This window comes from Aulonocara sp. 'chitande type north' Nkhata Bay, linkage group LG9, assembly GCF_057382095.1.
Source record: "Aulonocara sp. 'chitande type north' Nkhata Bay isolate Kocher_YH1m ecotype deep benthic linkage group LG9, A_spYH_male_GT1.1, whole genome shotgun sequence".
Lineage (NCBI taxonomy): Eukaryota > Metazoa > Chordata > Actinopteri > Cichliformes > Cichlidae > Aulonocara > Aulonocara sp. 'chitande type north' Nkhata Bay.
The window spans coordinates 20,923,495-20,937,123 of NC_141352.1; the positions used below are offsets into that span (position 1 = coordinate 20,923,495).

The window sequence follows — 13,629 nt, forward strand, 5'->3', positions numbered from 1 at the left end:
TTCAGGTCTTCAATGAAATGTTATTGTGTGATAAAATTTCAGTTTTAACAGTAAAACTCTACTTGCTACAGTGATCACTGCATGGAGAAACTACAGTAAACTCCATATTTAGTCAAAGTTTAACCTTTGGTTTTGTCATATAGAAATAACAACACAGAAATGTGTAATCTTTAACAATTAACAGTGTGTGTAATTTTAGACAAACAGAAACATAAAGTCCAAAAACTGCAGTGACAAGCTATCAAACTATAGCTAGCTTGCCACAGCATTATCCGTTTCCTGTTTATTGTAACTTAATATTTAGGTGTACTGCACTAATTAAATTTTATTTAAAGTAAGTTCTACCACTTAAACAAAGTCAATCTTGAAACAATCAAGAAAATAATGTAAAGTTATCACTGGGGATAAATGATAAATTCTAGCTGGTGAAAGCTAGGCTAAGGCTAGCTAAGGCTAATTCACCTACTTTTCTCTTGTGTAATTAAAAACTTTAACCTATTGCTCAAACAGCCTAGGTGGTCATACCACATAAATAAGGCATTAGTTAAATGAATTTATAATTAACATAAAGTTATAAAATAAAATAAAAATGGTTTTCTTAACGTACTGAAAAACCACATTTGTATTTAATGCATTTTTAGGCTCTTCATTTTGCTTCTTCTAAAGGCTTTGATGATTATTAATTGCTCTATATTAGCTAGGTTAACTCCTTTCCTTGCTTTTCAAAGGTGCCACACAATTTAATTTCCATGATTATTAGACTCACAACCCCTCTATAACACTCTAACTCCTAACTCCTGTGACAGCACACCTAACCCTAACAAGCATCACCAAACACAGGCTAAAGGCCAAATGATCCATCAACTGAAAACATCGGTCAGCACAAAGCCCAAAATCCATAGCAAACGCTGGGCTCAATTACTTTTTTGTATCAGCCATAGGCTGCACATTGATTAAGCAAAAGATTCAAATACCAAGAAGTAAATTAAACTACTTTCTAAATATCGCACAACTCAGGTTTCAGAAAATTATACATCGTCACGAGCTATTTGCCATTTGAGTAAAAAGAGCACCCAAGTTTGCTGGATTGTCATGTAATTAACAATGCGAAGGTTATGAACAGATTACATTAGAGGACAGTTAAAGCTCATTTATAAATATCTGTAATTCATTATAACCTTGCAGGAATACATGTAATGTGTCAGGAATCTCAGGCTGTCCTGCAAAACCAATAAAAACCTTCAAAGGAAAAAAAAACTCTGGTGTGATACTAAAGCTGCACAGACACCAGATGAAAAAACAAAACATAATTTTAGCTTTCATTCATTTGATCAATCCTCAGCTTCTCTTTAGGTGAAAAACACGCATTGACTTTAGGATTCAGTGGCAGGGTGCTGATCAGAGCTGGAGCTTTTCTCCATCTAAGAGCTGAGGGTGTAAAGGGATTCCTGCCACATCAGCACTATTTCTGCTGCTCCCTCAGCGCAAACACTGGAACACCCCCCTGTCCCTGCCTTTGTGTTTATCTATTCACTTTAGCACTCTCAACACTCAAGACTGCACACTCAACCCTTATAATGCTCACATAATGCACACTGGTAATGTGTTTTACCTTCCACTGACTCACATCGACAGCAAATATCCATCACTGCGATGTACAGCAATGCTTCAGCCATGTTAACTTTGTTCTGGCTGATTGCAGAAGCAAATGACCATTAAACAGATTGCCATTAAATTCTACACAAGCATTTGTGATCCCTAAGAAATGAATCCTAACAACTGTAGTGATTCCCTGCCTTTTTCTCTTGCTCAATTAGCTGGCAAAGGATTTCACTGATCCAGTAAATTATTACCACATCTTCTAAAGAGATTAGCACTTTAGACTCTACAAATATTCATGGTCCCCAGAGTAAGACTTTAATGACTTTAATGATCAGTGACTTTCCCTCCACAATGAGGTTGAAATTTGGAGTAATGTGCCAGCAGCTACTGGATAGATCGACACAGTAATTGTCACAGACGTTAACTGCAAATCACTTCAGAGATCACCAGAAGTTTATACTACTCTATACTGTGACAGCAAAACAACTGACTGTGTATTAATGATGGATGGATACTGTGTTTGATTACAACCCACAGTGAAGTCTCAAACTGTCTCGAGTTGTCTTGGTGTTTTGAAAATGGACGATCTGACCGAGAAACCTTTAATTACAACGTTGGCATCGCGAGAGCACCAAATTGAATATTTCCTTTCAAATACAAGTTGAGATATGAGATGAGTTCAGGATCAAAAAATAAGGTCAGAAAACAAAAATAAACAAAGACAATATTACCCACCTTTGAAAAATGAAGCCCTCGTGGAAATGCCTTAGACCTCCATTTTATCTGAACACCACCAGATGCAATACTTGTAGTTACAAAAAGACTTCCAGTCTTATAGAAATCTATGGGTATCACTTTGGGAATCACTGCACTAGCAACCTGTAAACTCTCAGTTATGCCTGCTGTTAATGATATCCCAGGTTATCCTTTTTTCCCCCTCTAACTGGGAGCATAATTTATGAGGCTAGCACTGCGTTGTATTAAATTATACTTGAGGGTACAGATGAAGGGAGCAAAGCTAATCACATTTCCATTAGCCTCAGCTTTGTTTTGTGCTAATACAAAACATTAAGAAGTTGATTATGGTTAATACTGACTCCACTAAACAACAACATGTTATCACAGCTACTAATTAATGACAGTCTTAATATTATTAACAAGGTTTAAAAGAGGCCCACTGGGCAAGTCTTCAAGTGGACGGCTGACGCTGCGTGCGCTGTAGCTGTGATTTGGACCACGAAGACCCAGCTAACCCCTCACCCACATCAACACCCAGACTAACACGCCCACGTCTAGGCACACAAGCTCTGTGGATCCATTTCACCCCCACAGAGAACTCAACAGAAGAGAGTCCACTGAGCTCTGCCTGTGTCAACATGTCTGTCAGCGTCAGGGGGGCGTTCAACAGGCAGCTGTAATCCCAGAAAACTACATTCAATATTCATGCATCTGTCAGCTTCTTTTTCAGCTGTAAAAAAAAAAAAGTACCACTCAAGATGGCAGCGTGTAATTGCGTCGGGCTGTTAGCAGCTCTTAATCAGCTCTCATTTATTTTCTGCTCAGCCCACACAACAACTCGAGGGAAAAAGACACTTAATACAAACAAAACAAAACGGGTGAGGATAAGGAAAACGGCGGCGACAAACACCACTGAGCCGGCCTGTTTTATCCCAGTACGAGCATTAAACTGTTGTGTTAATCCTGTTTTTCGTGATGTGTGTGCAAACAGACATGCTGGATCGTTTCACTTGATCTCATTGTTTGCTTCCAAATGTTTGAAAGAGATATGTTAATCTAAATCAGCTCAGTCTAGCAAAACTCTGCGATAAACTACAGCAGTAACGAGGACAGGAACACCCGAGGCTTCGTGCACGTAAGGAAACCTCATTAGTGGAAAATACTTTCTCTACAGCTGGTGAGATTTAGCTTTCCAGAAACTGAACAATAAGACAATATTGTCTTTAAATATAACAGTGGAGACAGATACTACTGTATGCATAATACTTTTGGTTTCATCAATGCTGAAGATATTAATAAATTAAATGCGAATGAAACTCTGAAAATTAAGCTTTTTTTTTTTTAACATAAAATGTGTTTAAATGAGAAAAACAAAACCCTGAAATTATACAGCAAACATCTAGGCACGTGTTAACTTCACTTAAACTAGAAGTCCTCAAATCCTTTAAAATCTAAGCTTTGTTTCTTGAGGGAAAAGAAAAGTTGAAGTTTGAATTGACTTACTTGAGCCCAGGAATATCCAGTATATTGGAGAGGCCGGTCCAGTTTATGTCCACAAGCTGAAAAGGAAGTAAAAATGAGAGCATGGCCATGGGTTAGACGGTAAGAATAGAAAGTGTGAATGACTTTAAATGGAGTCAGAACACTTGATGTTATTGTTTCCTGCTCCTCTATTATGCTGCAACACTGCACTGGTTATTTAGGATGGCGTCACACTGCTACTTAAAGTATAAAACAAACATTTCCTGTCATATATTAAAGCTAATTGTTTTTACCTTTTAGTTTTCAATTTGGGGTCCACTGACCTGTAAGTGTTTAAATGCATGCACGGTGTGCACAATTAGTTTATGAGTCACAACGGAAGCACAGAAAGCAGTGATCCTTGAATGGGAATGAATACAAAAGCACCTGCTTCCTGAAAGATTTATTAAAGCAGCAGCATCTGTCTGGGGTCTTGTTAGTTTACAGAATAATGAGGCTGGAAACACTGCACCTTCTAGTTTTGTGCACTGTGAAAATCTAGCAGCAGGTCAAATCTTGATGAGGTGCCGCGGTCAAAGTAAATCAAAGAGACCTGAGACGGAGGCATATCCTGCTCCGCTCAGTGGGCTTTGATCAGCTCTTTCCTCCAAGCTCAGGGACTTTTTTTTCTAATGAGCCTTTCCCACCCTGGGGCGATCGTGGCTCAAGAGTTGGGAGTCCGCCTTGTAATCGGAAGGTTGCCGGTTCGAGCCCCGGCTTGGACAGTCTCGGTCGTTGTGTCCTTGGGCAAGACACTTCACCCGTTGCCTACTGGTGGTGGTCAGAGGGCCCGGTGGCGCCAGTGTCCGGCAGCCTCGCCTCTGTCAGTGCGCCCCAGGGTGGCTGTGGCTACAATGTAGCTTGCCATCACCAGTGTGTGAATGTGTGTGTGAATGGGTGGATGACTGGATATGTAAAGCGCTTTGGGGTCCTTAGGGACTAGTAAAGCGCTATATAAATACAGGCCATTTACCCTACTTTTTTGTCCAACCTGCTCACACTGCAGCAGATGCACGGAGCTCTGCAGGGACGAGGAAAGCACTGCAGGGCTGTAAATGATGTAGGGGATGGTGTGGAAGGACACACCTATCCCTGCATATTGTGTTCAAAGAGTCATCAAGAGACTGTTGATGTATATATGAATAACAAAACTGTTGATAAGGGCACTGTCTTTAATCTAAGTGAAACGATTAAATGATAAAATAATATCTGCTTTGAAAAGCTTCTCAAGTGGGAGTATTTCCTGTTTTCCTCCCCTTCGTACATTATCATTTTAATGCCTTTGGGGTGTAAGACTATTGAAAAGTGAGAAAACTGCACAGAATAAGCCAGTTTTCTTGAGCTGCTCTTACACTCGCAGTGCAACCCTGAACTCTTCTAACACTACCCAGCAGAGCAGTATGCGAAAACGAAAACACAGTAAATAGAAGCATTGTGGATTGGACAAAAAAAAAGATTTTAACCATGTGAGACAATGTAAGACAAGAGCAGGTAACCTCATGTGTCATGTGTTCTGCATGCTCATGCATCATCCAGCTATGGAAGAGGATTAGGGCCACCGAAAAAAAAAAGTGGGTACGTCTTTTTTTTCTTCTTTTCCAGAATTCTGAGATTAATCTCCCAATTCTGAGATTAGGTCAGGTCTGAGAAAAAAGTCAGAATTCTGAGGAAAAAGTCATAAATCTTAGGAAAAAGTCAGGATTTTGACTTTAATCTCAGAATTCTGAGAAAAAAGTCAGAATTCTGCTTAAAAAAAAAAGTCAGAATTCTGAGAAAAAAATAATTTTGAGAAAAAAAAATTAGAATTCTGACTTTAATCCCAGAATTCTGAGAAAAAATAATTCTGGAAAAAAAAGACTGAATTCTGACTTGAATTTCAGAATATTGAGAAAAAAGTCAGAATTCTGTAAAGGAAGAAAAAAAAAGACATGCCCATTTTTTTCCCAGTGGCCCTAATCCTCTTCCATATCCAACTGGACCTCCTTGCTGAAACCAAATATATATTTTGCAAAGTAAATCTAAAGCAAACCCTCTCCTTATATATGCTACATGTGATAAAAGAGCAACTGCAGACAATGTCAGGACTCGATTTTACAGCTTTTTTTAAATTTTTTTTTATCAGGGTTCGATGGATGGGCTGGGTTTGGTTGCCTGCCCCCTTTTCTCTATTTACAGGTGAAGCTGCTGCTCTGCTCGGGTTTGGCATCACTGCTCGACCCTGAAGACGAGTTGTTCTGATGCAGCTATTCTTCACACACCTCTGGGATTAAGCAGATAGACAATGAGTATATTTGGGTGGATTGGTGTACTGGTGCCACAGTTCCTCACCTGTTCGCCACTGCCTCTATCCTTGCCTAGAATCTCCCTTGGAAACCTGTCTATTCGAACCGTTACTCCTCTCTGGGCTGGGACGTCACCAGCAACGCTCTGTTGCATTTATGTGCTGAGCCCTGCACAGGAAGGACTCTGGCGCTTTGCCTGTGCCACCTCGCAACCTCTGGAAAATCCCCTAAATCTGCTCAGTAAGTCCAATTTAAGTTTAATCATGACACTTTCAAGCTTTCAAAAGTGCTCAATAATAACAGTGTTTGCGATTCCGTCAGGTCCTTCACTGCTTCATCGTTCATTCATTACATAAAAGTATAAAACTGTCATCTGAGTTGGAGTAGATGAATATCTTCTGCCTCACTGCAGAATGTGGTGCATCTTTTTATTTAGGCTGTGCTGAGTTGCATCAGTGCAATCACACCGTCCAGACATGGCCAAGACCTCTTATGGTCTGGAAATGTGTCTGTTATGTTTGGCACCCAGCCTCAGATCTTGTATAACACAAAGGGGCAAAAGAACATGACTTACTTGAAGTCCAGAGAACACAATGTTAATATGTCAATGTCAATAATTTGCTTTATTAATTCTTTTTCTTTTTCCTCCAGGAACCCAATGTGATGTTGCTGGTGTAGGAGCTGAAAGAAGACTAAAGCACCTAAATGCATGTGCGGATATCTTTGCATGTGGGGAATTTACTGAGTGGAAGCTGCTTCTTCCTTCAGTCTCCAACAGTAATGTCTCCACCTTGAGCTTTAGTTCAGTGCCTGGGGTAAAAAAAAAAAAATATGCCAAAGTAGGTCTGGCTTGATCTGCAGCTATTTAAAGCACCGCTACAGCTCCACTGGGCCCTCGCATTTGATATAAATCGGTCAAGCGTTTTTAAGCTGTGCAGCAGTGGCTCTGTCTAGGGGTTGAACCAGGAGAATAATGGAGCCTCAACTGGAAAATAATCGATGCGTAAGCAACTGGAAATGTAAATGCAAATCATGTGAACACTGCTTGCACCGCAAGAGCACAAACAATGTCCGACGGTAAGCACAGTGAAGTAAAAGAGACTGAAATTACGCTGGAAATTAATGCTGCAAATAATAAGAAACACGTCCTACTGTGATCCAGTCCTGACTTTGACTCAAATGACCCTTTTTAGCTTTAATTTATGTCCATTGTATCTGCATTAAAAGGCAAGGGAATAAGTAAAGCACAAAAACAAGATGCTTTATGAGGTGAAATGTTAGGCATAGTAAGAACGGTGAAATACTCAGAGGAGCATTTTAAATATTCAGGACAGCAGGATAATCATGCCAACCTTGGCCAGTGTAGTATTATTATATGTAATAACACAAAGTTGTCATTCTTTCTGAATGTCAATTGAGAGTATAACCCTGAATTAGTAATGTGCTGAACTGTGATGCCATCTTGGCTTTGTGGTTAAACAGCCTCCACTCTATTCATGCTGCATTTCATCAAACTGCAGTGTCATTATAACCTCAGCTGCTCCTCTGTTAAGTTAGTCTGACTGATAAAGTTACTCAGTTCAACATTATTAGCTTATGCACTTACTGGCTTCTTCAAGAAGAACAAAGACAGAGCTCCGACGAGAGGTATATCACCCAGCAACGGCTCCATCACCACTCTCAACACACCGTGGATCTATGGAAACATAAGAGGAACAACACGTTGATATCCACAAACACAAACAGAAAGCCTAAGGGAACTCACACCCTGCTGACCCCTGACATTCGTCAGCAGCAGTGCCGCTGGAGCTCTAGCGCATGACAGGTTGGAAACTCTATCGCTGCCTGACTTCACACCTGCCCTGTGTGATCCTCCACCTTCTTCAAAACATATTATGACAATTATGAGGATTATGGTTTAGTGCTTTAGATGTATCATGTGGAACACCACACAGCTGCTCTAATCCTGCAGAATGGGAACAAAGGAGATTTGAATTCTAGCACCAGTATATTTGTTGTGGAGTTATATTCCTTTTTTGGAGGAATGACAGTCAGAAAATGTTGTCCGAATGGAAAGTGAATTACGCCAGTAAATCCGATACTAATGACTAAAGCCCCTGTGAAACTAAAAACCAATAGTACTCTTGTTTTTGTGTTTGCAGGCAGTTCTTTAGACTTAAATGTATTTCTCTATTTCCTCTCTCGCTCTGTTAACTGTGAGATTTAATCAGCTCCTTAGAACATAAAACTTACACAAAGCCAGAACGGTAAAATCAAGTCCTGGAACGTCAAAGAGAACAGGTAGAAAAAGTTAAGCTTCATTTAGGTGCAATAACTTGTGCAAAGATCACACCAAAAGTAAGTGGTGGTGTATTTCACACAGAGCCGTGGCAGTTTCTTGCTGGACTCTGGAGTATTTATAGCAATATTGACAAAACTGTCCAAAGGAATAATAATGGCTTAAAGGCATGGTGACCTAGGCTGCCAGGAGACTGGCAGGGGAAACAACAAAATATGAACATTTAAAATAATGGACCTGCTAAAAAATACTGCAATTTAATACAACACGTGATTTATTTGCAGGTTTAATGGGCTATTAGTGTAAAGCAGCAGTGGTTAAAAAGTTTAATCCAACCCATCTAAGCTTAATATGAAGCCAAACCCACCTTTGTAATTTTTGTAATATAATCCAGCTCAAATGTTGACTAATGTATTAGTGGATGATTATAGTCTACAGAGATACAGTATGCCTGGGTTTCATAACAGGGCCAGGGACAGACCTGACGGCACTGGGTCTCCAAGGAGGAGCACAGATTGCCTTTTTTCTGCCTGCTGCTACTCGACAGCAATACACAAAGGGGAGAAAGGAGCAGCAAGAATAACAACAACACACAGACACAAAATACTTCAGAGTAATTGGGCTGTGTAGTCAAAGGCAATCTTCCAAAGCAACATAATTAAGGTTTAGCTGTTTTAGTTTGTTTAAAACTTTGTTTAAGAGACACTTTTTAAAAATAAAGGTCCTCGTGATCAAATCAGAACAAACAGTAAAGCTTTTGAAAACACTATTTGTCTGTTCAAAGTCTGAGAATGTCTCCTTTGAATTATGATCTGTGTTTCTCTTGTTGGGATTTGTGATAGCTTCATTTTTTCCCACTGATCTTTCCTTGAGTTTGTTAGTATCTTCTCCACATATGTCTGGTATGCTGATTGTTTCTTATTATGTCTTGTCTTTGTGGTAGCGCCTGCAGTTTTCTGGATTGCTTTATTTACGTTGTTTTGTTACTGGACTTTGATAAGAAACAATCGGCTTCCATTATAAGTCATTTTCCTTTTTTCCAGCACAACACTAGTAGTTCTCAACATCAGAAACCCCTGATAGGTGTTGATATATATATATATATAAGAAAAGCAGGATTATTACCGTATTTCCCGGACTACAAAGCGCACCTGAATATTAGCCGCACAAGCTAAAATCAGGGGAAAATCCTGTTTTGTACATACATTAGCCGCACCTGACCAAAAGCCGCAGGTGTTTCAATGTTGACTTATCATATGTAAGAGAATATGCACAAAGGGAATTGTCAGGAAAGAGATGGCTGTTTGGAGACACACCCCTTTTATTAATATTTTGAAAAACAAGTTATGGGTACATATTTGCACATGTGCTGTGCTTCATAAATGAGTAACAAATGTATTACATAACAATAACCTACAGCACACCAGAAAAATAGATTCGGACTACCTTTTAGGCTCAGGTGCAGTGACACGGCTTTAACAAGAAGAAAAGTCAGTCATTCACCACCATCTTCCTGCGCTCTAAAACCACCAAAGTCCTCTTCTCCAGTGTCGGATACGAACAGGATCAGGATGGCTTCGTCATCCACTCTCTTCTTCTCTCCTTCGTTGTCACTTTCAAAACCAAAGAAATCCTCATTGTCAGTGTCGGAGTCGAACACCCTCTGAAGGGCCGTGGCGGTGTCCTCCTCTCCATCATGCAGCAGTCCAGCCCTTCGAAATCCGTTGGTGATCGTGGATGTTTTCACACTTTTCCACGCTGTCAGAATCCACCGGTGGAGTTGAGCACAACTTGCTTTTCGCAAGTTTATCGCCGCTCGTCATCCACGACTCCCGCTGAACGCGTAGCGCTACTTTGAAGTTTGTTTTTCGCGCTACTTGTACGGCACTATGTTGCCTGGCGGATGGACATGTGACCAACATACCACTCTTGAACCCCGATCCTTCCGCCAGGCAACGTAGTGCCGTACAACAGCGGAACAAACAAAACAAATCGTCTTACGATATCACAAAAATCATGGACAATCTATAGAAAAGCCGCACCTGACTAAAAGCCGCAGGGTTCAAAGCTTGTGCAAAAAGTAGCGGCTTATAGCCCGACAATTACGGTAATCCTGTAATAATAAAAACAAGAGCATGGACATTTACTTGACAGCTGAATGACTGGAAACTGGGGAGAAACTGTGGTAATGGTGGTGACACACAGTAAATTCACCAGCTTTTTTCTTTTGGGAGATATACCTGTCATGGTTCTAGGTTTCTGTATGTTATTTGTATGAGTTTTAGTTTCTATTTCACTTTTATTATTTCTTTGTTGTGCATCTAGTGTCCCCAGTGTTTCCCTTTGTCCTCTCTGCCTTGTCTCTTTGGTTGGGTTATCTGTGTTAATCACAGAGACATGAAAACTTCCTGTTTTGATTTGATAGTATTCTGATTTCCCCTGTTTTCCTTCCTCCTGTCTTACCTGCTGTTTTTCTGATTGTCTTCACCTTCACCAGTCTAGTGAAACTGAACACTTAGACCTGACAAGATCACCTCTTACTTGAGTTAACAGCCTTTTTGTGCATTGCTTCCTGCTGTGTTTCTGTTTCCAGTGTGCAGTCCTTATTTCTTACCAAGGGAAAGTACCTCTATGACAACCCGTTCTCACTCCCAAAGCGTAACATTTTACGCTAGGTGACAAATCGTCACCATATTACGTTTTCGGCTACCCACCACGTTCCTAAATGACGACCTCGGAAAAAGAGGAAATATGAGAACCGTCTGGACTGAACCTACACATGTTCGCTCTTTTTCTTCAAATCGCTTAGAAACACGCTATTTAACATCATTAAAGTCCTGGTTAAGGTCAGGAATAAGGTTATGGTCAGGGCTAGGGATAAGGTTAGGTTTAGGGCTGGAATACAGGGCTGGAACGTCTACTACCGCGGGAGCGTCATTGCACTGGATTCCAGCCATAACCCGCCGCGTACCATAGGAACGCCGAAGGTCTCCTTTCGCGTTCCTCAGGAACGCCGCGGGACGTGACAAAACGTCGACATGTTACGCCTCGGGAGTGAGAACGCTCTGTCTATGAGGATATGAAACAAAAAAAAAAAAAAAAGGGATTTCCTCACCTGGATGCTCTTGATGCCAGCTTTGCAGTAGTAGCGTTTGATGTCTACTTCGATCTCAGTGTTGCCAACAAAGCTGGGTGATAAAAAGCAAAAGTATGTCTCGTAAAAACCCTCTATCAGGGTTCCATCACTTTTTAAGACTTTGATTCAGGCCTTTGAAGTTCCAATCCTTTCCAGGAAATGTGAATTTAATGCTGTTTGCTGTGTATGCTATTCCTACAATGGATTCTCGTGTGCACAAAGCAGAAGATATTAACTTGCACAGACCTAAGTGGAAAGAGGCTATTTACATACTGACCTCTGCATGAAAGCAATGTGAGTTTCTTTAGCTGCATTGAAAACAGATACTCCAGTTGTTCTCGTGTTGTATTTTTAACAAAAGAGCCAAGCAAGTAGTGTCTATAACTATAATGGCAGGAGAGAACGCTAGACGATAAACATTTTTAGACAGGTTGGCTCACCTGATCTGCAGATCCATAATGATCTGTCGCTTATCCACGTTTTCCGTGTAAACCTTGACCCCGTTGATCCTCAGCGGCTGCAACATAACATAAGGAAGCATTACGGCCACTCCGTCACCCCTCCCAACCCCCACGTGGTTAGCACAAGGTCGACCCCTCTGCAGACCCCCGCACGGAAACTATTTGTGCAACGAGAGCATATGTCAGCGACATGCATGCACGTTCGTGTTCTAGCCACGGCGCACCCTCATCAGCTGACCCACGGCACCTGCTGCTAGCAGCTTGTTTTATCACATCGAGATGCTCACTTTGTCTCCCATGTCGAACTTGGTGAAGGAGAAGGTGCTGAGGTGGGCGTTGGACTCCTTCACCGCCGGCTCGATCACATCGTGGAACAGTTTTTCCACAAACTGGCAGATGTAGGGCCACATCTGTTTCACAGTCTAAGGGGATACAGAAAGAGAGAAATCAAAGAGTTTTGGAACAAATCAAAGAAAAATATTCATTATATGATTATTCTAAAAGGATATAAAAATGTATTTGCTCCAGGACTTTAAACATTGAGGGGTACATCCTTTACAGTAAAATATTCAAAGTGTAGTTCTATTTAAGTCTAGTTCTATTTGTCAAACCCATGCACATCAAGCAAAAAGACTAACACATGAATGTTTTAAATCTCCAGCTTGCTCAGTTTAATGTATACTCAGGAGTGACTCCAAATTTACATCCTGGTTGCTATCATGGGATTCGCAAGGGTTAATGCATTTCACAGCGTTGCAGGAACGGGCCTGCATGTTAAGTCAGATGTGCTGCAGTGTGGCAACAGACAGCAAGAAGAGGAGAGTTAGCAGATGGCAACAGACATCCCATTTCCCACAGTTTTTACAAGGCATGAAAAACGAGGAGGGCTTCACTCAAGCAGGCAAATTCAAAAGGCAGCTGCTCGATTCGTTACCTTGTTCAGCCACTCCACCCGCTCTACATCTGGAAAGTGGACCTGCAATGGAGAAAACAGAACAGATCATCTCCTGGTTGGTTTCAGAAAGCCTTTTAAAGAAAAGACGGAACATGCTGTTTGTTAATAGAGCATAGGCACATAGACAGATAGCAGGGTTGCCTAAAACTGTCATCCATCCATCCAACTTTTACCCATGTATGCAGTTTCAGGGTTGCTGTGGACCTTGAGCCAAACCCAGCAATCACAGGGCAAGAGGAACCTTCTTGCTTTGAGACGAAAGCGCATCCAAGTGCATAAAATGACCATAATCATAACTAACATGATGACTGCCCAAAGGCCTAATGACTGGCAGCTGAAGCTGTTTCCAGTTGTTGTCTGTTGATGTGTTTTTACAGTTTTTGGTTTTTTTCTTTTTCCTATATTTAGTTTTTGGATTTAGGAAGTAAAAACCACGCTCAGTGTGTGATCTGTCATTTCTAAACCTATCTCATGTTAAAGATGAGAGTCTTCACCCCATGTGCATTATATAACAGCAGCACGTAATTAAAACTAATCAGCCAAACACTTTCGATTACGATTTGTTAACATTTTTGTGAACCCAAGTAGATGTCAGACTTCCTGACGTTAACCATCTTTAGAGCCATGCTGCTATT

The 13,629-nt window shown here is 40.8% G+C and overlaps 1 protein-coding gene across 4 annotated transcripts in view; it reads right to left on the reverse strand.

Moving 5' to 3' along the window:
* esyt2b (extended synaptotagmin-like protein 2b) overlaps positions 1–13,629 on the reverse strand; it is a 40,642-nt gene that overhangs the window by 18,762 nt on the left and 8,251 nt on the right. For all 4 annotated transcript variants that reach the window (XM_086306449.1, XM_086306448.1, XM_086306445.1 and 1 more), the window contains exons 2-7: positions 12,974–13,015; positions 12,327–12,461; positions 12,019–12,095; positions 11,558–11,630; positions 7,750–7,839; positions 3,844–3,899 (exon numbers count right to left, since the gene is read on the reverse strand). In XM_086306449.1, coding sequence (XP_086162575.1) covers positions 3,844–3,899; positions 7,750–7,839; positions 11,558–11,630; positions 12,019–12,095; positions 12,327–12,461; positions 12,974–13,015 — 473 coding nt within the window. The remainder of the gene's footprint in view (positions 1–3,843; positions 3,900–7,749; positions 7,840–11,557; positions 11,631–12,018; positions 12,096–12,326; positions 12,462–12,973; positions 13,016–13,629) is intronic.